At 47.7% G+C, this 25,657-nt stretch overlaps 1 protein-coding gene across 2 annotated transcripts in view; it reads left to right on the top strand.

Moving 5' to 3' along the window:
* LOC138453016 (vomeronasal type-2 receptor 26-like) overlaps positions 1 to 21,233 on the top strand; it is a 980,057-nt gene extending 958,824 nt beyond the window's left edge. For both annotated transcript variants that reach the window (XM_069605428.1, XM_069605427.1), the window contains exon 6: positions 20,218 to 21,233. In XM_069605428.1, coding sequence (XP_069461529.1) covers positions 20,218 to 21,113 — 896 coding nt within the window. In that variant the 3' untranslated portion in view covers positions 21,114 to 21,233. The remainder of the gene's footprint in view (positions 1 to 20,217) is intronic.
* Positions 21,234 to 25,657: the final 4,424 nt, after the last annotated feature.

Below are 25,657 nucleotides of genomic sequence, written 5' to 3'. Positions count from 1 at the left end.
TTAGAGCATTCGTTTCCTGACGAGCTGCATGCACTTCTGCCCTTAGTTCCCCAAGTAACCGGGCTAGGGGGTCAGTATCCGAGGTTTCCATAGCGCCTGGGCGAGAGTTTTGCGGTAGGCTTTGCGTTCTGTAACGCTCACCTGATTCTCGCAGAGGCGCCGGTCTTGACTGGGCGACTACCGTATCTTCAAAGGTGATGTGTAGCACCCGGTTGGCTCTTTGGGCTGGACCTCTGTGCACTGTATGCCTGACGTGTAGAGTAAGATGTCTGCAGATAGAAAATATGGGGTTAATGAACTGGGGTTATTGGGGTGTCCCTATCTCTTTCCTCTTCTCCTCTCCTGTAGACCCCCAAAGGTTAACGCTCTCACCTTAGGTAAGTGAATGCCGAGCTCTCCATCTGCCTCGGGGCAGGGTGCTGTAACCAGTTTCTTCACTGGATAGGTAGCGCAGGCCTCTTGACTTCAGAGGACTGCTGTCCGTCGTTTACTGCACGAACGGTAAGTTTCGAGTCGTTCAAATGTCTTTAAAGTCTTTAGTAATGATGTCTCTTGTTTTGCAGGGTTCCGGCGATGGCGGATGACGGGCTGAAGTGAGTTGAAGATGGAGCCCGTGTGATGAATAGAAGCGCCTGGAAGCACGTAAGTAAGCGCTTGTTGCCTGCTTCACGATGCGCTCTAACTGTCTTTTTATTTTGCAGGTACGAGTTCGGAGCGGCTGCAGGGTGCCGGAATACCCACTGGATTAGATGTGGAAAGGAGTAATGGCACGTGAGTATTAAAGTTCCCCAATGTCTTTAAACGCACCTTGTTTTGTCTTTCAGATGCGGGATGCAGCGCCGAAGGCCTCCGGAGCGTGCGAAGAGTTGGTAAGCTTTTGTCTTTCAGATGCCGGAATGCAGTGTGAAGACCTCTGGAGCGCACGAAGAGTAGGTAAGCTTTTGCCTTTCAGATGCCGGAATGCTAACCTGTTCTTTCTTGTCTTTATAGGTGTTGCTGAAGACTGGATTCAGGATGGTAAGCCTTTTTCCTTAGGCCCAGGACCGGATGCAGAAGACACGATGAGCGTTCTGCTGCAGAGGTTGCAGAATAACGCAAAGCAAGATTCATCCACTGGGTGTGGTTTAAATAGCCTCCTGTAGTGCTTAGGTGTCTCCTTCCACAGCCACGCCTAAGTAAGAAAAGAGTTCCTGGTAAGAAAAGAGTTCCTGCCTTCCAGAAGAGTTCCAGTGTTCTGAATCTAGGGAGTGGCTCCAGCCCCACCCAACAGGAAAAGTAGTTCCAAACAGAAGAGGATCAGAGGCTCAACTGGCAGGCAAGTAAGCAGCATGGTCTGCTGAAGGTAAGTCCACCCAAGCATTATGAGCCCGGCGCTTCCAGCGCTGGGACTGGGCATATTTATGAGCCTGGTGCCACTGGCGCCAGGACTGGGTCCAAAAGGTCCCAATTGGGACTGGTTGGCACTCGGAACCTGGGTTATGGATCTGCTTCCAAGGGAGTTGGGAAAACCCTGACCTTTTGGAAGCAGAGATCATGACACACATTATGTATCCTGGCCACACATGGATAGGAATGATTTGATAAAGACACTACAATCCCTCACTGCAGGTGCGGGTAAACGGATATACACCTTTGAGAAACAGACCGCTGACATTACACTAGCTGTGGGCGAAATTAAAAGTTTGTTCACTTGAGTATTAAGAGACCAGACAGAGGACATTTGGGCCAAGGCAAGGTACCCTGGAGTTCACATAGGGGACGACAGACCAGATGGGGCCTTTTTTTAATGACTAAATAAAATAAATGAATATGTTTAATTGAAACAACAGAATGGTGGTTGTAACAATGTTTAATTGAACTAGATTGGCTTTTTCTGATCAGTTGAGTCTCAGGGACTAAAGAAAGAAGTAGTCGACCTGTGTAAGAGAGGCATGGTGATACAAGTAGACATTGACACAAGAGTGCAAGTTCAAAAACCTTTATTTGTAGAATCTTAATGGGGTTGAAAAACTCCCAACTTGCCCTAATGCTAAATGGGAGTAATCACAACCATAGAAATAAGAAAACACAGTCCTGGTCAGTCTTGTCAAAATAACAGTGGATAAAAGAAATTGATGCCTGCCCTTACTCCAAGACAATACATGGGTGAAGGAATATGTATTGGCTCAAAAGAAAATCTATGTGAAACAACAAATGTAAGTGTGGCAGGGCAACTATCTCTTGTCCACATTTCGCAGCACGTGGTAAAGTGGCACACTTGATTTGGGTGACACACTCTGGCTCCACACACAGATGCAGTTCAAGAATCGTGGACCAGGGCCCACTTGGCCTTCCATGATAAAATTCCCTTTTTGGCAATTAAACAAAAAAATACAGCTCACAATAGCTCTCCCTCTGTCGGGCTCGTACCTTCCAATCACAGAAACACAGTTCATTACAGATCTTCCTCTGCTGGGCTCGGACCTTCCAAATCACAATTTCTCACAGTTTGCTACAGGTCTCCCTCTGCTGGGCTCAGACCTTTGCCCTGTCTGCTCTTTGGAGCGGGGCGCTTCTCCCGGATTGTGCAGGCCGTTGATGGGACTCAGTGACAGAGGAACTTGGGAGAGCATGTGGATGTAAGTGCACCTTTGCAGGAGAAAACAATAAGGGGAAGGTCTGTTAGAGTGTTGAAGAATGTATGTGTTGATGGTGAAGTGGATGTGGAGTGGAAAGGCCATGTGGCATTATATATATGCTTTTTTTTTATATATCAGGTAAAAGGATAAGAGAGGAACATGATCCTCTCTGATTGGTGGGAGAAGGCAGCGCTACAGTACTAAGGAGACAAAGAGAAATAAAGAGAGCCTGGGATCCCTCTGCCCGACATAAAGAGGTAGTGAGGAAAAAAAGTAGTTTTGTTGGTGTGTGTTTACTTGTATTTTTATTGTGATGGTACAAACCGAGGAGGGGTTGCAGTTTAGCTGGACATATATAGTTTTGTGGAATGATAGTAATGTGTGTATGATTAGTGTGAGAATGTGTGGAATAAAGTAGTGTGGTGAAACAAGGTGTATGTGTGTGTGAGAAAAGTGATGCATGGGGAAGGGGGAACACAGAAATGGGAAAAGGGTGAGTCAGGGTGTTAAGGCACCGCTGGATCGGAGCTTGGGTTGATTAAAGACTTTACGAGCGAGTAAAGGAAACCAACATGGAGCCATCAACTCCATTGGAGTATTTGTGCACGGCTCTCCCTTGTATCGGGAGAAAATAATTAAGTACCATAGGGAGTGGGTGGCCGAGACAAGAGGAGGAATGTAAAAGCAATGGCCAGAACAGGGAAGGAATAAAAAGGAGGTGTTGGGCGATATGTACATATTTTTGGTGTCCAGGTATAAGGGGATGAAATTGAAGAACAGGAAGGGGGTTCCAGAATTATGGACGATGGTGGAAGATTTGGAGGATGTACACCCAGCCTCTGCGAAAGTAGAGGTGCCCTGATCTACTGCTGTTGACCCTCCCTCCCAGCACAGCACACACAGTGTAGCTTCCTCCAGAATGGTGTTATCCCACACACGCATCGGCAGGCTACACAAATCCTTCGTATGTGCCACTGCCTGCCACTGTCCGTCCTTCTTCAGTGCCTGCAGAATACGAGAATATCCCAAACCCTATAGCAACTTCAGCTGCTCAAGTGCATAGGGAACCAGAGTGGATGCCACAGAAGGATTTGGAGGCAGCATTAAGGAAGACAGAAGAAAAGTTAGCTAGGTTGAAGTTGGACAGAGGAGACTGGCAAGGAGTCTCTGTTGGGATGGATGAATAGCGAGCAGGGGATGTGCATGTGGAAACAGAGGGAAAAAGACAATATTCTGAAGAGCTGCATAGAGGAAGGCCACGGCGCAGGAGTTTGGATTTTGGATTGGTTCGGTCGGAGGCTGATATTGCCACAGTTGCGGAAGATTGGAACATGGAGGAGGAACAGGGGGAGGACGAGGCCCCACCCATGATATTGCCGCAGGCAGAAAGTTTGTGGGGACCCAGACTGAGATCACGGCATGGGCGCATAGCAGTAGTGAAAGGAAAACAGCACGGGGGGGTTATGGGGAAGCCGGTAAGGGCAGAGTTGCTGTTATTGCACAAAAATCCGGGGAGGGCACATAATGTATCCTGGCCACACATGGATAGGAATGATTTGATAAAGACACTACAATCCCTCACTGCAGGTGCGGGTAAATGGATATACACCTTTGAGAAACAGACCACTGACATTACACTAGCTGTGGGCGAAATTAAAAGTTTGTTCACTTGAGTATTAAGAAACCAGACAGAGGACATTTGGGCCAAGGCAAGGTACCCTGGAGTTCACATAGGGGACGACAGACCAGATGGGGCCTTTTTTTAATGACTGGTGGGCCTGTGTGCAGGCAGCGCTGCAGCATGTGTACCCAGATATACCAGATCTCCATTCTATATTAGTGTGAACTATGTAGGACGATTAGCACCCAGCGCAGTATATATTGCAAAGACAGAAGATGTGGAGGGCAGAAATTGGGGAGCCATGGGACCGATCCATAGCATTCTTTTACTACATGGTGTAGCAAGGCCTCCCTAAGGAGGTACAGAAAGCTTTAGTTAAGGTGGTAGGAATTGAAGCAAAGGGGTGTGCGGAGATACAGTCAATTATTATGCACCATTGTAAAAGGGTGGGGGAGAAGGAAGTGTCAGAGACGGCACAGAAAGCAGAAGCAAAACTTGTATAGAAGAAGTTAGCATGTTGACGGTGGAGGGAGTGGTAGTAACTGCGCCACAAGGAGGGCAGACAGAACAGAGGGCGATGCCGGGAGAGGTTATGAGCAGCCCTCACTTGTGGAGGAGGGTATGACTGGAATGTTGGGTATCAGTGACCATACCAAGGAGGACCCCAAGGAAGCTACCAGAGGGGAAGGGGAGGTGGGATTAAGAGGGGGCCGATGAGGATTTGGAGGAATGGGCCCAAGGTTTGGGAGTACAGGGCAGTGGTGGACATGCGGGAGGATGGTCAATTTTTAATGGGAATGTAGAAGCAGACAAGCGGCTGCATACGACCCACATATGCCCCCATAACCACCAGTAGGACCAGCCACCTATCCCCTGCCATATGCCATGTCGCCTCCGAATGTTCTGTACGCTGAACCGCCCACACCCCACCTAATGTCCCATCCCAGTATTCGTACATGCTATACCATGCCCAACAGCACGCCAGTGTATGCCCTACATCAGCCACCACAACAGGTCCCTCAGGTGCCCAATAACCCAGAGGGTCATCTAATTGCAATGTGATTCTCTGATGTATTTTATTTTATAGGAATGTCTCCCTATATGTCCAGGCTTATAGTGTTTTTGTTTCTGTATCCTACTTGCGTTGCTGCTTTGGCTTTCCCCCTGTCTGTTGATATACCCTTGCCTATTGCGTTTTGCCATTTGTTAACATTTCTGTATTTTTCGTGTTCATATTTAACGTGCCTTGTGTCTATTGGTGTGTTATTGTGCATTATTTGTATGTATGTTTTCTGTTGACGTGCCCTGATGCCTGCGGGCTTTCGGCATGCTACAAGTATATAAATAAATAAAGAACAAAGCGGAACCCCACGGTACAGTCACTAACTACCAAGGGACCAAGGGGCCAGTGTGGTGGGTGGAAACCCATTTCCATTTACACAAACAAATACCTTCCCAGATTAGGATAGCCCACAGAGAGGTTTAGTGTTCTCAGTCCTTTCAGTCACTGCCAACCGAGAAGCGGAATCATTGGTGGGCATGGAAATAGGAAATAAATAATTCATTGTCATGGTAGACACCAGAGCAACAAAGTCATGTATCAGGGAGGGGCATTTCCCTTATCACGTGAAGTAATGGGCACTCAAGGGTTCATTGGGGCAATAAAATCAGTTCCATTCACACACAACCTACCCATAAAGGTAGGTAACAGAGCAGTATGTCAGAGTTGCATACAAATTCTTTCTGAACACTTAGCACCAAAAAGAGTTGGAGGGCGGCACAGCGTCCAACAGAGTTAGCTTACCTTCCCTGCTACTCCTGCCTGTAGACACCACCAACGTCATGAACTTCCAGCTTTGGAGTCAGCCAAGATTTAAAGGGCACTGTACCGTTGTATATGCAACACTATTCACAGTCAAAGTAAAGGCGTTGAAGTATTGGGTTCACCTGTCTGATGTTTGGAAGGGATTTCATACAGTTCCTTCTTTGCCAGGTCCACAGCAACTTCCAGAATAAGGATACAACTGTTTAAGTATGATTGCCAGAAATTGATGTTTTAAAAGCAATAATTTCAAGTAGAGAATGTGTTCTTTGTTCAGGAATGTGTTCATTCAATTTTAATGCACATTAGCTCTAGTGGTAAGAAGCATGACAAATACTGTGAACACATGGTTGTCTCCTTATCGTTCTCTGCAGGTTTCATACCACAAATGTCGTGTAATAGTCTCAATATTGTACAAATGTTTATATTTTGTTACAGGGTATTGTGTATATACTTTGGGTCAGTTTATATGGTGGGGACATATAAAGAGGGGGGTGTAGAGGGTTTGCACAAAATGATATTTTTCGAAACAATGTTGTCCATATGAAGAAAACAAGAATAATAGACAACAATACTTGGTTCAGAAAACCATGCTTTAGGCGGGAGCCTGAAGAAGATAGAGAATATGACCAATTCAAAGGTGTGGTGTTTAATACAGTGGTGTTTCCAGAATTCAGTAATCTATGGTACAGTCACTTGTGTTCAGTGGGAAAAGAGAGGTCAATTGCGAGCTGTGATGTTTGCTTCCTCCTCCCTCATGCATCAGGGGCACCTGAGCTGTTAATACCCCAAGAGATGCCACCTCTGGTAGCCCAGTGTTTAGCACATTTGGCACTGTGTCGGGTACAAAGCATGTTCAAAGGGCACGAAGTACAGGTTGTTCTGATGGACCGAGATGATGGAGAATGTGCAATGAAAGAAAAGGACCCACAGTGCAAGACACAACCATTGCTAAAGATGGAAGGCGTGCTGTTCGTGGCCAACAAATGGGAGGAGGCAGTAGTAAGCTGTGAATCAGTGGGTTTGGCTGGGTTCGATTAAGTAATATGGAATATGAACAAGGACTGTGTTGCCATATGGGGAACATATTTGTCAAAGCTAACATGGATCAAGCAAAGCAAAAAGAGACGGGTGTAGACGGTAATAGAATATTGTTTATGAGGAACTGGCCCTGTTCCTGTGGGAACTAAAAGCAAGTTCAACAAGACGTTATTCATCCCTGATCTTAGCAAAGGAACAGATGCTCTTATGGACATATTCTGGGTTTACGACTAGCAAGCCCACATGCATCTCCTGCCATCATGGAGAGGCACTTCCTCACTAACTACCTTGCATTCAGCTGGTTTAGTGGTTCCTGATGCACACTTGTCTCTAGTAAACATGCCAAGACCAGAGCCCTCCCAACCCCCGGAAGTAAAGCGAAAGACACACTCAATTAGAAGAAGCCACCAGAAACAATCTAATCACCTACCCAAAGAATCTTCCAAACTCTTGAAGGCCATTCCAGACAAATATCAGCTCTATACACAGACAGAAACGTTCTCTGCCTCCCTTTTGGTGCCAGGTATCCAGGCTGCAGCCAACGCCAAATGGTTGCAGATTGTGCGGTGGGAGATGATACAGTTGGCAAACGATACAGAGCAGGGTCTGAATTCGATAAAGAGTGAGCTGCGAGCAATACGGCTGATGACCCTGCAGAATCGGTATGCTTTGGACTTATTGACAGCCATGGAAGGGGGCATCTGTAAGAACTATAGGGTTGTCATGTTGCATGTATAGCCACCCAAATGATGCATACAACGGTCTTTCTCCCATATAATAGGGGCACTCGATAAGTTGAAGACAGTAATAAACAGAAGCGGGAGTGGATGCTGATGATTGGCTCGACATCCTGTTCTCGTGGGCCCCAACGTGGCTTGGAATAGCAGTGAACATATTGGTTCCTATTGTAGTGTTTCTGCTGCAAATTTTCTGCATGTGTCAGATGGCCCTTCTATGTTGCACCAAGACTCTCCCAAACAGTGCCCTGACGATGGTATTGAAAAATGGAGGTGGAGCTCATCCTATCACAAAATACCAGTATACGCAAAGAGACAGTCCAGATAGACCACGTATGGTGATAATTGAACATTCTTTAGATCTCCCGGGACATTAACTTCCCCTCCACCAGACCCTGAAAATGATGTGGAGCACTGGGTCGACTTAGCTGGGGATAGCGTTTCTCTTTACCTTACCTGTACCCCAGAAAAATATGCCCAAGATGGGGGAAGTTTACATCACGTGTGCCGAGTACGGGTGCCTAAGCATGATGATTATAGAAGAAGGGAAGCTGCTGGGTTAGTTAATGGATGATTAAATGAAGGGGGGGAATGTTGGGATTCACATACAGCTCCCATACACGGATAAATGATTCAGGCTGAGCAAAATCTTTTAGCACACGAGAAAGTGAAGGTGCGTGGCTGCAGGGGAGTGGGGAATGCATTTCAGAGCAACAGATGTATCTTAGTAGTTATAATGGGTGCTGGCGCAGTTCCAGTTTTAACTTTGCATTCTGGGGCTTGTAGTCCTGGCATTCCCCCTTATAAGTCTAGCAGCACAGGTCCCTAAGTGCAAAGGTTAATCACCCGATTGGTGCGAGACTAGGGAGAGCACAGGCTTAGTTAGGCCCAGGTATAGGGCAAGGGTGATATTGTATAGCAGTAGTGAAATATAATGCGTCACGATGATGATGTAGACACAGGGCTGGGGTGCAGGAAATACTGAAGCATTGCCCTATTGAAAGTGAGGCCTAGCATGTTTTATTCCCTGTTGGACCTGTAGCAGCATGGCATAATGATGAGTTTGAATAATTCTCCCCAGCCACAGGAGTGAAGCTGAGAATAGCTGCTTTGTTTAATTTTATCCAGTTGTAGGCCTGTGGAACAAGATTGCAATGTGAACGGCAGAGTGAGTGCAGGGCTGCGCAAGTCCCGATGGACAAATCCCCGGGAGTCTCGAGCTAGCAAAATGCCTGGTGTAGATTTAGGGCACTAGCGCCCCCGGGACAATGCATGTCCTATTTGAACTGCCAGACGGCTGGAAAATAAGAGTACGTAACTCCATCAGAATTTGGCTGATTAATGTGGTTCTTGGGAGAGAGAGAGAGAGCAAGGAGGTGTACCGCGAGTGGGCAACTGATAAAGTAGGAGCGAGGAGCAGGACATTCTGTGATTTGTGGTACGAAGAGCAAGATGTGATGCCAACAAATTTAGTCCAAAGCTGGAGAGGCATGACTGGGGCGCCTGCGTGTCTGGTATCAAGAGAAGCGCACTATTATTTCAAAGGGCCAATTTGACCTCAGAGGTGTCCACTGAGCTCATGCTAATGACCAGGTGCACACCATATGACTAGGCCGATTGGGCGGGTAACATTCCAGGTAATTCGCTAATCCAGTGGCTGGAAACCAAGGTGACAGATAAGGGGAACCACATGTTAGAGGGGAGGAGTAGATTAGGATGTGGGACTATAGGGTACTGGTAGTATGTATATATGTGGTAGCCAATGAGGGTGGGTGAATAACACTGTTCAGTGTTCTACAGGACCTTCTGATACCTTTTTCCTCTTTGTATACAAAATAAATCTTGTTTTCCTTGCAAAGCGGTGCACCACGCCTTTTTCCCCTAGTGGAGTGGTTTTTATTGTCTGGTTGTCTGGGGGTCTTGCCTTATAGTACTGAGTAATGAAAAGCACCCCTGGGCAATGAGCTGTTAAGGCGTGATATAGGTAGGACAATATACCTCATGGTTGTTAAGAAGTGAGGATGGAGTTAAATCCCTGGGAGAAGAGCAGGTGAGGCATGTCTGAGGCAGGATAATATACCACGTGGTTGTTAAGAAGTGAGAAAGGAGTTATATCCCTGGGAGAAGAGCAGGTATGTCATGGCACAAACGGGACACTATACCCTTAGGTTATTAAGAAGCGAGAAGGGAGTTATATTCCTGGGTTTTCAAGGAACAAGCAGGGCGCCATATCCTAGAGTGTGTGTATTAGGGATCTTAGTGAAGGTCAGAATTCCCTTCGTTAGATTCCTTAAGATAACCCATCATGACACCCTGTGGCATAGTTTCTTTTCTCTAGAAAAACTTTCCCCCAGGACACAGAGTCATAAAATAGGCTTCCTTCCTAACTTCCATTCCCTCGATCTGTTAAATTATCCATCCTGAAACTATTAATGTAGTAATCCCTCTTTAGTATTAGGTCAAGTCCCTAGGCATTGTGGGAGTTTATCCCATCCATCCTGATGTTGAACTTTAATTCTCTCTAATGTGCTCTGTTTGGGTCACCTTAACCTGGACACCCATGGCTAATGTATGGAGGGAAATATCATGTCTTTCCGGAGATTACTATCTTAGCAGCCGCCTCTAGAGAGAGCTTAGTAAGCCATATGGTTTGGCCTGCATGAAGCAATATTCCATGTTTTATGCCAACTGGACCTGGTATCTGATAGCTCATGCAGTAAGGGCAATACAATCTCTTTGGTATCTTATTTTCTCAGTAGCTGCCTCTAGAGACTGCTCACAGTCCAAAGACATGTTTGACCCAAATGTCATTGGTTTTACAAGGGAAACTGCCCTTACCCTCTGTTAAGACGGATTTCTGAACTCTGTCCTGGCGGCGCAGAAGTTCAGAAGGCCAACCTAATTACTTGGAACAGGGTAACCTCTGGACAAGCCAGACCAATCAGGGTAGCGATCGCGGCGGTCAAGACTAGGTCTCAAGAGGGGTGAGGGTGACTGAAAGCCCGCAATGAGCACACAAAGCAAGGACACTTACAAACTACTCCAAACAGGTGTTATAGTAAAAATATATACACATTTATTCCAAGGCCTTTAAAACAATGACCGTAGCGAGAAATCACAATACAAATCTACTAAACCAACACATACCATACCAATACAGTCTCAAGCGTTAGATGCACGAAATGTGTAGTCCACCTAAAAGGGAGGGAAAACAGGCAGTGCGAAATAATGCTTAGACCCAGTCCGCCTTCAGAGGCACATAACTAAAAGGAAGTCCGAGACCTACGAAGAGTGGAGCCTTGTGCTCAAAAGTACCTGCACACGCTGGTGCCAACGGGCAAAAGGGGAGTCTCTTCAAGGGAAATCAGGCAGTTCAGTTTAGTGCACAAATGAAGAAGAACAGTGTTCCGCAACTCAAGCGCAGCCTCCACTGTGGGCAGAAGCAGAGCGCGAGTACGGAAAGGCGTGCTGTTTTGACACAGCGGGGAAAAGCTATGGGCTCCTGCAGGAGGGCGACCAGTTCCTAGCTATGCTACTCACCGGTCCCCGATGCAAGCAGACCCAGGCTTCTCCGCGTCAGTTTCAGTCGCTGGCAGGTTCAGAAGAGCAGGGGACGTCTCGTCGTCGTGTTGAGTCTGCAGCAGCAGAGTTGAGTAAAAGACGTCCCAAACGAAGGAACCCGCACAGTTTGTTACCACAGCAGGGCAATGGAGCGGCCGTGTGTATCTGAGCCAAATGTACACTACTCACTTCAGACCTGGGAACGCCAAGTGTACGAATCGTGTGAGAGTGACAAGGACTCGAAATACTACACAACCTGGCGGCGGTTACAGAGCAAGACTCCTGTGTAGGCTGGTCAGTCTGCTGGATGGCCCAGAGACGCTTCCGAAGGCTTACTAGCAGGAGATGGTGAAGATGCCGAGAATAGCTGTCCCCGCTATTCCAAGGGTCGAAGTACCAGTACAGGCCTTCTGGTTCGATCAAAGGTGAAAAGGGTTTCACAAGGCAACAGCAGTGCAGAGGAGCAGTCCTTCAGCGGGTCACCAGCGATTCCTCGGTTCAGCCTCTTGGTGGCAGGATACTTGGCTCCTGTATTCCTTCGTTCGTGAGAACTCAGGAGATCGACATGGTAGTGGTGTTTCCAGCCCCCTCTTATCCACAGTTCCCTTCGCGCCAAAACGGAGGGGACCCAATGGGAGATCCGCTCATCAACACTCACACCATTCGTGGACCTATCACGGACCACGGTGGTCCTAGGCATTCACACCACCCTAGACTCTCTGGCACCCAGGATGTGTATTGGGACCAGACATCCCAGCCCACATCCTGGAGGCACACACCAGGCATGTAGAAGCCCGCGAAAGCATCCGTGTTTCGCGGGAAAGTACATGCCCAAATAAGGAAGGCCCCGGGTCGGCTCGACCTGGGGAAGGCGAAGCGAGCAAGACGGTCAGCGGACAGGACAAAGGAGCCTCGTGGTCTCTCCATTTTGGGAGCCAGGCCACCATTTTGGGCTAAGCGCGAGAAACGTGCTTAAAACGCCAAAAGGAGCTCAAAACACAAGAAACGATCGCTGCCACCATTCCCGTCCGTGAATCACTTGCACTGATCAGTTACAATCCTAAAAGAGTATCTAGGGCCTGTAGAAGGCTAGAGACCCAAGAGAGCAGTAACTTAGCTTACAGTGCCCTCTTGTGTCATGTTGCACGAAAGCCGCAACATGATAAAAGAAACTACGGAAAACAGCGTTTCCCGGTACTGACTGTCTTAAGGGCATGTCAGTTTCCCCGTAAGAAAGGAGTGAAAGCCCAGAGGAGTGCGGCAGAAGGCTGCACTTCTCTGGCAAAGTCGAGAACAAGGTGAAAATCAACAGCAAAAAGTTTAGGGGTTGCCACATGGAAGGAAAATTACCTACAATTACGAAATCTTTCCTAACACTCGTCCCTCCCAGACTATGGACAGGGGGAATTAATCCACCCCTGGATGAGTCTCTTGCTCAGGTCGGTTAAACATTCTGGACAACCCATCAGCATTGCTATGTTGGACACCTGGCCTATGCTCAATAGTGAAGTCGAAGCCTTGTAGACTTATGGACCACCTAAGCAACTTTGGATTCTCCCCCTTCATGTTCATTAGCCACTTTAAGGGCTTATGGTCAGTTTGCACAGTGAAGTGGGTCCCATAGAGGTAGGGCCTCAGCTTCCTTAGGGCCCACACAACAGAGAAACATTCTTTCTCTACCGTGGACCATCTGAGCTCTCTGTCCTTAAGCTGGCGACTAATAAAACCAATAGGGTGTTCCTTACCCTTCTCATCTACTTGTGATAGTACAGCTCCTATCCCAGTGTCAGAGGCGTCCGTCTGCACGATAAAAGGTCTTTGATAATCAGGAGCCCTGAGGACAGGGGCCTGGCACAAGGAGTCTTTTAAGCCATTGAAGGCCTTCTCACACTCGTCGGTCCAAGTTACCTTCTTGGGTTTCTTCGGAGTGGTGAGGGCAGTCAGAGGGGCAGCTATGGTGCCATAGTCTGCCATGAAGTTTCGGTAATACCCTGTGAGTCCTAAGAAGGCTCTCACTTGGGTTTGTGTAGTGGGGGTAGGCCAGTCTTGTACTGCTTGTACTTTACTGGGTAGAGGCTGTATCCTCCCTCCACCTACTTCATGTCCAAGGTAAACCACTGAGCCTTGTCCAATCTGGCATTTACTAGCCTTTATGGTCAAGTGTGCTTTCTGAAGAGCCTGGAGCACAATCCCGAGGTGTTTCACATGGTCTTTCCAGGTGGCACTGAAAACTGCTATATCGTCCAGATATGCAAGACAGAATTTGTCCAACCCATTCAAAACATGATTCACAAGCCTCTGGAAAGTGGCAGGTGCATTCTTCAACCCGAACGGCATTACCCGGAATTGGTAAAGGCCGTCTGGAGTAGAAAACGCTGTCTTCTCCTTGGCATGTTCTGCTAAAGCTATTTGCCAATAGCCAGCAGTGAGGTCAAACATGCTGAGGTACTTGGAGGCACCCAAAGTATCCACCAGCTCATCTGTTCGAGGCAAGGGGTGTGCATCTGTCTTGGTGACAGCATTCAGAGCCCTGTAGTCCACGCAGAACCTCAATTCAGAAGTGCCTGCCTTTGGAACCAAAACCACAGGGCTGGACCAAGGACTACTAGAGGGTTCAATCACCCCAAGGTCTAACATCTTGTTGACCTCGGTCTTAATATAAGACCGTACTTTGTCTGACATCCTGTATCCCCTACTTTTGGTAGGTACACTGTCTCCTGTGTCTATGTTATGTTTGCACCAAGGTGTCAAACCAGGCGACTGTGAAAACAGGGGGGAAAACTGCCTAAGCAAACTTTTCACCTCAGCCTGCTGATCAGAAGTCAGGTGAGGGGCCACTCGGACACCCTCAAAGGAGCTATCTGAAGGACCGCTTTGGAACAGGTCGGGGAGAGGTTCAGACTCCTCTTCCTCAACATCTGAAGCCAGTAGCAGTGCTGCGATTTCGACTCTTGGGACGAAAGCCTTCAGCCTATTCACGTGAAACACCTTTGGAGCCTGTCCAGGCCTTCCAAGGTCCACTAAATAGTTAACCTCACCCAGGGGCTCCACCACTGTGTAAGGGCCTGACCATTTGTCCTGTAAAGCTCGAGGCCTTATGGGATTCATGATCAGGACTTGCTGACCAGGTGTAAAGTTGATGAGGGAAGCTTTCTGGTCGTACCAATGTTTCACCAGCGCTTGTCCTGCCTTCAATTTATCACTAGCCAAGCCCATCAGAAGTGCCATCCGTTTTCTGAGCCCTAGCACATAATCAACTACGTTGGTAGTAACAGGGGGAGTGGGCATCTCCCATCCCTCTTTGACTATGGCTAAGGGTCCCCGTACAGGATGACCGAACAGAAGTTCGAAGGGGCTGAAGCCAACACCCTCCTGTGGTACCTCTCGGTAGGCAAACAGTAAGCATGGTAAAAGAAGATCCCATTTTCTTCTCTGAGGTTCTTCCAGAGCCCCAATCATGCTCTTAAACGTTCTGTTGAAACGTTCCACCAGACCATTTGTCTGGGGGTGGTATGCCGAAGAGAACTTGTAGGTGACCCCACATTCTTTCCACATAGCCTGCATATACTTCGACATAAAGTTGCTGCCATGATCCGACACAACTTCTTTAGGGAAGCCAACCCTAGTAAATATGCCAAGTAAAGCTTTTGCAACTGACTTGGCAGTTACAGTTTTCAATGGGCTGGCCTCAGGATATCTGGTTGCATGGTCGACCAGCACCAGGATAAACCTATTGCCCAAGGATGTTTGCGGGTCAAGGGGACCAACGATGTCGATCCCTACCCTTTCAAATGGTACCCCCACAACTGGGAGTGGTACCAATAGAGCTCGGATTGTCGAGCCTACCTTACCAGATAACTGGCAGGAGGCACAACTCCTGCAGTGACTTTCTACTTGCACCCCCATCTTGGGCCAGTAGAAGTGCATGGATAACCTTTGCTTGGTCCTCTTAATACCAAGGTGACCAGCAAGTGGCACTTCATGCGCCAACTGCAGGAGGAAGGGCCTAACAGCAAGGGGAACCACCAACCTCCTATTGTCTCCTTCTGTAGACTCTGTGGGCTCACTATACAGGAGTCCACCTTCCCAATAAATCCTATGCGTCCCAGGAGGTTCACCCTCAAGCTGGGAGCAGGCCTGTCTCCTTAGGCCTTCCAGAGATGGACACTCACATTGGCCTTTACTGAATTCGTCCCTATCAGGACCTCCTTCAACTAAGAAGTCTTTTAGTTCAGGATGGTCGTTGGGGTCAAATACTTCAGGCATCGCCACCTCCTCGTCAGGCCCGGGCGATTGACCAACTTCCTCCACCGCAGTGGTAGGCGAGCTCGGGGGAATATTCTCTTTCCCTCGTCTTGACTTGTTTACTCCTTTCGCCTTGGGTTTCCCCTTCGGCTGGGGCGGCGTATTGGTCTTGGCCAATGCTGCCCGTGCTTGAGACCGTGTGTAGGGTCTTTCGGCAGTGTCTCCTACGAGCCCTAAAGCTCTGAGATCATTACCTAACAAGACCTTTCCTGGGATGTTTCTCTGAATGCTCACTGGAATCCTGACTGCTGTACCATTTAAAGTAAGATTTACAGGTATTACTGGGAACATACGGAGTGGGCCGTCAGCCAACTAAGTGGGCATCAGAGTAGCTCTGGCAACTTCCTCTGAGTCTACCAAGGTAGAATCCACTACAGTTCGACTGCACCCACTATCCCTAAGAGATGGAGTATCTACTCCATTGATCAGCACACTGTCTTTAAAGTAGTGCTTGTTATTATCTGGAATCCTAGCATAAGCCTCTGCGACTTTAGGCTCCCAGGAACCCAGGGAAACTAAAACTACCTCAGCCTCTATCCCGCTGGGAAATGAGTCTGAGGAGAAGGATGCTCCTGTAATCTCTTCTTCCTCGTAGGAGGAGAAGGCCAGATTAGCGGAGTGGAACCCCAAAGGTCTAACCTTACACCGGGGATCCCCCTTCACGTGGTCAGTTGCTCCACAAGCAAAACAAGATCCATTGGGTCTGTTTACATAGGGAGGCTTATTGTAACCAGAGTTCTGTTTCGGAGGCTGACCTCCACTACCCTGTGAGTTCTCTTGTGTCTTACCCTTATTTTTCTTTTTGTGGCCCTTTTGAAGAAGATTTATCAGATTCTCCACCCTCCTTATCTTTGGACTTTTTCCCTTCCTCCTGCTTACCAGGATGAGTTTTGTCCTTATGGGACACTCGATGTGACACCCATAAGTCTGCTGCAATGGCTAGCTTCTTAGGATCTATCTCCTTCGAATCGGCCAAATGCTGCTTAAGCTCCGGGGAAGAAGATGCAAAAATGTGTTCCAGCATGACAAGATTTATCATGCCTTCGAAGGTAGAAACCTTATAACCTCCGACCCAGCCAGTTAAGTTTTTCAAGGATTCGGTGACATAAGATACCCAAGTACCACATTCCTTTTTCTTATACTCTCTGAATCGTTTCAAATATTGGGCCGGAGTCTTCCCAAACTTTAAAATGAGAGTTTGCTTTAACATTGCGAAATCAGCTCGCTCAGCCTTCGACATTTCCATAATGGCACTACAGCCAGAATGGGGCAGTCTGCTGAGTAACCAGGCAATCTTATCAGCATTGTCAACTTGTTGAACTTCGCATGCATACTCAAACGCATTCAGCCAGTCCATAATGTCATTCCTTTCCTCATACACACTGAGCAGATCTTTCGGAAACCGTGGATGAGAGGAGGCCCCAGACCCATGTCCAGGACCCTTGCACCCATTTGCAACCTGAAGCTTGGCCAGTTCCAACTGGTGATCCCTGTCTTTTTGTTTTTCTGCCTGTTCGATTTTTAGTTTGGCTATGCTGAATTCAAGCTCCTGCTGCCTAAACCGCAGCTCTTGCTTCTTGAATTCAAGCATAGCCTCCCCATCAACACTGGCAGAGGAAACATTAGACATCACATCCTCCCTGTCCTCGTGGTCGCGATGGATCAGTGCAGCGGCAGAACCGTCGGTTCTACCAGTGAGAGCAGCCCCACCACCTTCTGCACTGTCCTCAGAAGTTATAGCGTCAAGCTGCGCTTCTTGCCACGCCACGATTCTTTGGATCATTTCCAATTTCGTGCCTTGAGAGGAAACACCTCTCTCCGCACACATCTTCTTCAATGTTTCTGATTTGGAAGCATTTAAAGTTAACAAGGTATTTGTTTCCATACTGTTAGATAGGACTATGACCTTTTTAAAGTTATACTATAACAATTCATTACGTGTCCTGGTAGGAATAACTTGAAATGCCTTAGTTTGTGCGCAACACTGGATACCTTCAGTCGTATCCCACCGCTGTACACCAATTTGTTAAGACGGATTTCTGACCTCTGTCCTGGCGGCGCAGAAGTTCAGAAGGCCAACCTAATTACTTGGAACAGGGTAACCTCTGGACAAGCCAGACCAATCAGGGTAGCGATCGCGGCGGTCAAGACTAGGTCTCAAGAGGGGAGAGGGTGACTGAAAGCCCGCAATGAGCACACAAAGCAAGGACACTTACAAACTACTCCAAACAGGTGTTATAGTAAAAATATATACACATTTATTCCACGGCCTTTAAAACAATGACCGTAGCGAGAAATCACAATACAGCTCTAGTAAACCAACACATACCATACCAATACAAATACAAACAAGTCTCAAGCGTTAGATGCACGAAATGTGTAGTCCACCTAAAAGGGAGGGAAAACAGGCAGTGCGAAATAATGCTTTGACCCAGTCCGCCTTCAGAGGCACCTAACTAAAAGGAAGCCCGAGCCCTACGAAGAGTGGAGCCTTGTGCTCAAAAGTACCTGCACACGCTGGTGCCAACGGGCAAAAGGGGAGTCTCTTCAAGGGAAATCAGGCAGTTCAGTTTAGTGCACAAATGAAGAAGAACAGTGTTCCGCGACTCAAGCGCAGCCTCCACTGTGGGCAGAAGCAGAGCGCGAGTACGGAAAGGTGTGATGTTTTGACACAGCGGGGAAAAGCTATGGGCTCCTGCAGGAGGGCGACCAGTTCCTAGCTATGCTACTCACCGGTCCCCGATGCAAGCAGACCCAGGCTTCTCCGCGTCAGTTTCAGTCGCTGGCAGGTTCAGAAGAGCAGGGGACGTCTCGTCGTCGTGTTGAGTCTGCAGCAGCAGAGTTGAGTAAAAGACTTCCCAAACGAAGGAACCCGCACAGTTTGTTACAACAGCAGGGCAACGGAGCGGCCGTGTGTATCTGAGCCAAATGTACACTACTCACTTCAGAGCTGGGAACGCCAAGTGTACGAATCGTGTGAGAGTGACAAGGACTCGAAATACTACACAACCTGGCGGCGGTTACAGAGCAAGACTCCTGTGTAGGCTGGTCAGTCTGCTGGATGGCCCAGAGACGCTTCCGAAGGCTTACTAGCAGGAGATGGTGAAGATGCCGAGAATAGCTGTCCCCGCTATTCCAAGGGTCGAAGTACCAGTACAGGCCTTCTGGTTTGATCAAAGGTGAAAAGGGTTTCACAAGGCGACAGCAGTGCAGAGGAGCAGTCCTTCAGCGGGTCACCAACGATTCCTCGGTTCAGCCTCTTGGTGGCAGGATACTTGGCTCCTGTATTCCTTCGTTCGTGAGAACTCAGGAGATCGACATGGTAGTGGTGTTTCCAGCCCCCTCTTATTCACGGTTCCCTTCACGCCAAAACGGAGGGGACCCAATGGGAGATCCGCTCATCAACACTCACACCATTCGTAGACCTATCACGGACCACGGTAGTCCCAGGCATTCACACCACCCTAGACTCTCTGGCACCCAGGACTTGTATTGGGACCAGACATCCCAGCCCACATCCTGGAGGCACACACCAGGCATGTAGAAGCCCGCGAAAGCATCTGTGTTTCGCGGGAAAGTAAATGCCCAAATAAGGAAGGCCCCGGGTCGGCTCGACCTGGGGAAGGCGAAGGGAGCAAGACGGTCAGCGGACAGGACAAAGGAGCCTCGTGGTCTGGCCATTTTGGGAGCCAGGCCACCATTTTGGGCTAAGCGCGAGAAACGCGCTTAAAACGCCAAAAGGAGCTCAAAACACAAGAAACGATCGCTGCCACCATTCCCGTCCGTGAATCACTTGCACCGATCAGTTACAATCCTAAAAGAGTATCTAGGGCCTGTAGAAGGCTAGAGACCCAAGAGAGCAGTAACGTAGCTTACAGTGCCCTCTTGTGTCATGTTGCACGAAAGCCGCAACATGATAAAAGAAACTACGGAAAACAGCGTTTCCCGGTACTGACTGTCTTAAGGGCATGTCAGTTTCCCCGTAAGAATGGAGCGAAAGCCCAGAGGAGTGCGGCAGAAGGCTGCACTTCTCTGGCAAAGTAAAGAACAAGGTGAAAAACAACAGCAAAAAGTTTAGGGGTTGCCACATGGAACGAAAATTACCTACAATTACGAAATCTTTCCTAACACCCTCTGGATGATTTAGCAGAAAAACATTAGTAATACGGGAGTGGGAGTTTGATGACCTCAATGAGTGAGCTGGTTGATAAATTAAAATCTTTGTGCACAAGTATCACTTTTGTATAACATATTAATTCTCAGATGTAAATGTCTTGCTTTTAACATAGAATGTATTACTAGTGGATTAGGGTGGAACCTGATTCTTAGCACTCCAATGATTTGACAATAAGCAGTTGTGATAGTATTTTTTCAGAATCATAGTTTCAAATAAAAATACTGTGACTACAGTTTTCTGCTGCCACACCTGGCATATTAGGCACTAGGTTGAATATCTCCAATAAAATGTTTTCTCTTCTCTGAGCTAATCACACTGTTCTCTCTCTCTCTCAGATGCTGATCATTGTGTTAAGTGCCCGGAAAAGATGTGGTCAAACACAAGACGAGATGGATGCATCCCAAAGGAGGTTGTATTTCTGTCCTACGGGGAGCCGTTGGGAGCCTTGTTGGCCGTCATTGCTGTGGCCTTCTCTTTAATCACAGCTCTAGTTTTGGGGATCTTTATACATTTCAGAGACACTCCGATAGTGAAGGCCAATAACCGTAACCTCAGCTATGTCCTCCTGCTCTCCCTGATGCTCTGCTTCCTCTGTTCCTTGATTTTCATTGGTCAACCTAAGATGGTCACCTGTGTTCTCCGACAGTCTGTGTTTGGTGTCACTTTCACTCTTTCTGTGTCTTCGATATTAGGTAAAACCCTGACTGTAGTTATGGCATTCCAAGCCACCAAACCAGGAAGTGGGATGAGACTCTGGATGAGATTCGGGTTCTCCAAATATCTAGTCACTTTGTCTTCCGGTATCCAAGTCGTTATCTGTATCGTCTGGCTGGGGCTAGCTCCCCCTTTCCCGTCCTATGACACACACTCTGTGATTGGTCAGATAGTACTGGAATGTAACGAGGGGTCAAACATTGCATTCTACTGTGTTCTCGGGTACCTGGCATTCCTGACCTGCTTCTGCTTCATCATTGCCTTCCTAGCAAGGAACTTACCGGACAGTTTCAACGAGGCCAAGTTCATCACGTTCAGCATGCTGGTGTTCTGCAGCGTCTGGGTCTCCTTCATCCCAACCTACCTGAGCTCCAAGGGCAAGTACATGGTGGCCGTGGAGGTCTTTGCCATCCTGTCCTCCGGCGCGGGGCTCTTGGGCTGTATATTTGTACCCAAGTGCTATGTGATTCTTCTCAGGCCGGACATGAACACCAAGGAATATGTGTCACAACGATGAGCTTCAGATGGTCATGAAAAGTGGGAGCCATCTCTTTTGAAAGCTGACAAATACTTTAAGTAAATCAATGCATGTGAAAGCAACAGTCAACTGACAAAATAAACATGTTATAACCTTTAACTTCTACAGTAATCGATCATATATTTTAGTATTTTGTATTCTGGGCTCCTTTATTTACTTTAAAGCTTCTGTTTGAGGGTTCTGAGGAAACTTGTGTAATATTTTCTACATGGTTTTACTGAATAGGTGGTGCTGGTCAGGTCCTACTTTCTGAGTGATCTGCCTGTAAGAGTGAGCAGTGGGCGTGAATAAATGCAATGCCTGCAGCAGGTCTTGGGTATGACTCTGCGCTAATCCTTGCGAGAGCCAAGTCCAAGGCTCTGAGATGTTGAGGAAATTAGGTCACTTTCTGCCTCAGCAAACTCCCATCACTTCATCCATGACAAATGAATCATATTTACAAGGATGGTCACAGGGGATCATCACTGCAGCCTCACCACACACCACTGGACCAGTTCTACAGAAATCTATGCTTGTTTGTGTTTCGATATTTTTTTTAGTTTAAGACATCAAGATTACATCATATTGATTTGGGGTGCAAATTAAGGAACATCCAAGCAGCCTGAGGTAAGTACACAGGTAGACACTTTAGTTGCTGACAACATACAGGATAAAGCATGGAACGTCAACTCCTTGGAATCAATCACCCCAAGCATTAAATGGGGAAAATATTATCTCATTTATACAAATCTTTGCCACGTAAAGACAGTCAAAGTAATACAACTGTTTGCCACAAAGAATGCTGCTATAAACCTAAAAAGGGCTAGTTTCCTCATGCTATTTCTAGCATTCCTAATTTAAGAGTTCTAACCTTGAGAGACACGGTATGAGTTAAATGTGTACACTGACCTGGTCCCATCAGATGTGCAAGTAACATGCCTGTACTTCAGTCAATTACATTTCTTGTCGATGTAGAGCAATGACAAATGCAACCTTACTATACAATAAACTTAACGATTTAAAATATAACTATGCATAATACATGACATCATAAGAAGGTACAGAAAAATGCTGGAACAGAAATGAAAGCAGTTGCTTAACCCACTATTTCTTCTATTAGTATCCCATGTTAAACCCAAACTGTGGGCTGCACAGGTCTCTCCTGGGGAAGAGTTTAGACAAACCTGCAGTCTCTTTGCAGTTCCCAGCATCTACAACATTGCCATTATCATAAACACCAGAGTCCCTTCTCCTGAGTTTCAAACTTGCCACATAAACTTTGCAACGACGCAAACCATGGCAGGAGAGGTTGCTCTTCTTACACCACCTGGCCCGCATGTGACAAGAGATCCACAGAGGTTTCAACCATTTGGAACCGTGGTAGGGAGTGCGGTACTTCATACACCGCCCGGCCCGCATGTGACAAAAGAGATCTGCAGAGGTTTTAACCACATGGAACTGTACCGGGCATGCTGTACTTCTTACACCACCTGTCCCATATTTGTCAAAATGAGATCTCAACAATGAGATCTCAACAATTTGGAACCGGGGTAGGTGATGCGGTATTTGGCATGTCCAGCTCACAGCCCCGCCAAAATGCTTTAGATTACAAAAGGTGTATTAGTAGACTCAAGAATTACCACACATGTTCAAAGGGGGGTGAGGCATGCGGGGTACATCAAGTAAATAGGGCTCATTGTAATGGATATGAAACCACAAGTAGCCCTAATACAGGGCACGTGTAATATAAAACTAAAATAATGGAAATAAAGTAAATAATGATGAAAACCTGCACTCCATCCTGTCATGCGAACAGAACTAAAGTCCCGCCATCTTGCAAACTAGGCCCATTTCACTCTGAGTCAGAGAATTGCATAAGCTAGTATCCCAGGAAGACGAGACCTGATTCCATTCTCCACTCCCAGTCCCGACAAGGTAGCGGCCCCAGGCACAGAGACCTTCAGGCCGCATAGATAACATACACTTCTATCGGTTACAGGTCTGCAAAATCCGAATGGAATGTGAAGGCCTGGGAGTGAAGGGCTGCTCTCGGTCAGAAGGGCAGACCCATGAGAGTCAGGGCAGAGGTCTTAAGCTGCCGAAAGGCCCAGCGAAGATTTCAGACTATAGTGCCCACCAAGAATAATGGCTATCTCGTTTGAACTGCCAGATGCCCACAAACAAGACACCCACATCCATTCCAAATTGGTTGATTAGGGTGCTCTAAGAGAGGGCCTGAAGATTCTCTGGGGAGGAGAAGTTGATAAGGGTGAAAGGTGGGATGAGTCTTCTTGTGATTTGTACCATGAGGAACCAAAGGTGAAGCCAACAAAGCTAAGCCTACGGTGGGGAGGGATGGTGGGGGCAACAGCTTGGCTGTGATCAACAGAAGTTGTTCATTGTTCGAGCAGGCTGGGATGACCTTGAATATCCACTGAGCACATATTGACAACCAGGTGTGTACCACATGATTGGGCCCATAGAGAAGATGATACATCATGTAACCCCACCAGTCAGGGAGGTGGCAACCCCAGGAAACGGCACAGTAATCCACGTGCCTGAGGGTTGTGCCAGAGCTACCACAGCCCAATGGGGCAATGGACCATAGACGTTTGTTAGTATGTATATAGGCAGTATCCCATGAGGACGGGTGACCCGACGCAGAATTAATGGCCGCACATCCGGAGGGGCTGCGCTCACCTGCAGCGACCAGTCTCCTTTTGCACAACCTGGAGAGGTTTAAAGGAGCTGTGTCACCAGAATTCCTGCCTGTTCTTTGGAGTGGGGTGCCACTCCTGGATTCTGCAGGCTGTTGATGGGACGCCATGATGGAGGCATTTGGGAGATCACGTAGATGTAATTGTACCTTTTGCAGGAGAAAACAACGTTGGTGGGGAGGGGATAAGCGTGACTGCTGTGGATGTGGAGGCGAGTGGTGACGCAGTGACTGACGTGTGGGTGTTGTGTAGAAAGACCACGTGGCAGTTTGTTTTATGATCTATTTTTTTTGAAGTAAAGAGGATAACGGAGTAACAGGATCCTTCCCAATTAAGGGATGAAGGCAGCGCTGTATTATTAAGAGGAAAAGAGGAATAAGGCTATAGGCTCCGTATATTGAGTGGGCCTGGGATCTCTCTGCCTGATATAAAGGGAGCGTGAGAACGTGCAGTAGTTTCTTTTTTTTTATTTTTTATCAAAAACTTTATTTGATTTTTCAAAAACATGAATAAACATAACAAATATCTCTACATTACAGGGAAGGGAAAGGGAAAAGGAAGGGTAAACAGCACCGGGAAGAGAAGGGGAAAGGAAATATGGGGCCTTAGCCCTAAGGGCCATCAACTCTACGATGCGGGAGCACATAAAACAACTTGTGCGTGCCAGGCTCGCTAATCCGGCGTCGCCTTGTCCAAATAGTGCACCATACTCGTTACATCTCTACGGAAGCTTAGCCATCCTCTTCCCATCTCTGCCATATTTTATCTGCTTTTTGCGGGCATCCCCTCGCTGCATACACCCTGCGTTCCATTATCACACAAATGTCCACGTCTGTGACCCATTGGTCGTAGCAGGGTGTTCTCTCAGATCCCCATAGCTGCGCAATGTTCCTTCTAAGGACTGCTGTTGCGGTCGACCAGAGCAGTTTCTCATAGCGGGTCAGATCGCTTTCGTCGGAGATCCCCAACAGGAGCTGTTTGGGTCCCCTTTGCACTGGCTTGCCCATGACCCTGGAGAGCTTGTCACAACACTTCCTCCATAACTGCTGTATTTTGTCGCATTCCCATATGATGTGGAAGAAAGTACCTTCCTCCCGTTTGCAGCGCAGGCATCGTGCATCCGGGACTCTGCCCCAGCGGAAGAGTGCCACTCTGGGATAGTAGATGCGATGTAGGATTTTGAGTTGGACCAGTCGGAGTCTCGATGAAATGGCCACTTCCCGGGGGTACATTAAAGCTTCTGTCCAGTCCTCAGGTTGAAGTGGGCCCACGTCTCGCTCCCATCTGGCTTTTAGGCTAATCAGTTCAGGCGTGGCAAAGGATGTGATTACATTGTACATGGTTGAGGTAACTTTCCGCTGTATTTGGTCTTGGACAATGTTGCGTTCCAGCGGGGTGCAGTCTGGAATATCATTGATGGCTTGTCGGTGGGCCTGCAGTGCATGTTTCAGTTGAGTATGGTGGTATTCCTCCGCGAGTAGAAGGGCGAATTCAGAGTGCAGTGTTTCAAACGTGACCAGTTTCTCCTCCCTTATTACGTCTCCGACTCTGGTAATACCACTTCGGGCCCATGCCGGCCATTTGGGTAGCTTCAATATTTCGGGGAGGAGGCTGTTGTTCCACAGAGGTTGGGCTAGAGTCAATTTTGCATCCCAGCCTATGTAGCGGTGTGCTTCGGTCCATATGCGTGTGATGTGCGTGTCCATGTTGAGAGCAGGTGTGTGGCGCCGGTCGCGATACAGAAGTTCCAAGGGGGAGGTTCCTCTCTGGGTGATGATCCTTTTGATGTGCGGCAGGTCTCTGTCCCCATGGAGCATGTCGTTCACC

This window comes from Ambystoma mexicanum, chromosome 4p (genome assembly GCF_040938575.1).
Source record: "Ambystoma mexicanum isolate Mex_15411 chromosome 4p, UKY_AmexF1_1, whole genome shotgun sequence".
NCBI lineage: Eukaryota > Metazoa > Chordata > Amphibia > Caudata > Ambystomatidae > Ambystoma > Ambystoma mexicanum.
This window is presented reverse-complemented; position numbering and strand designations above follow the sequence as displayed.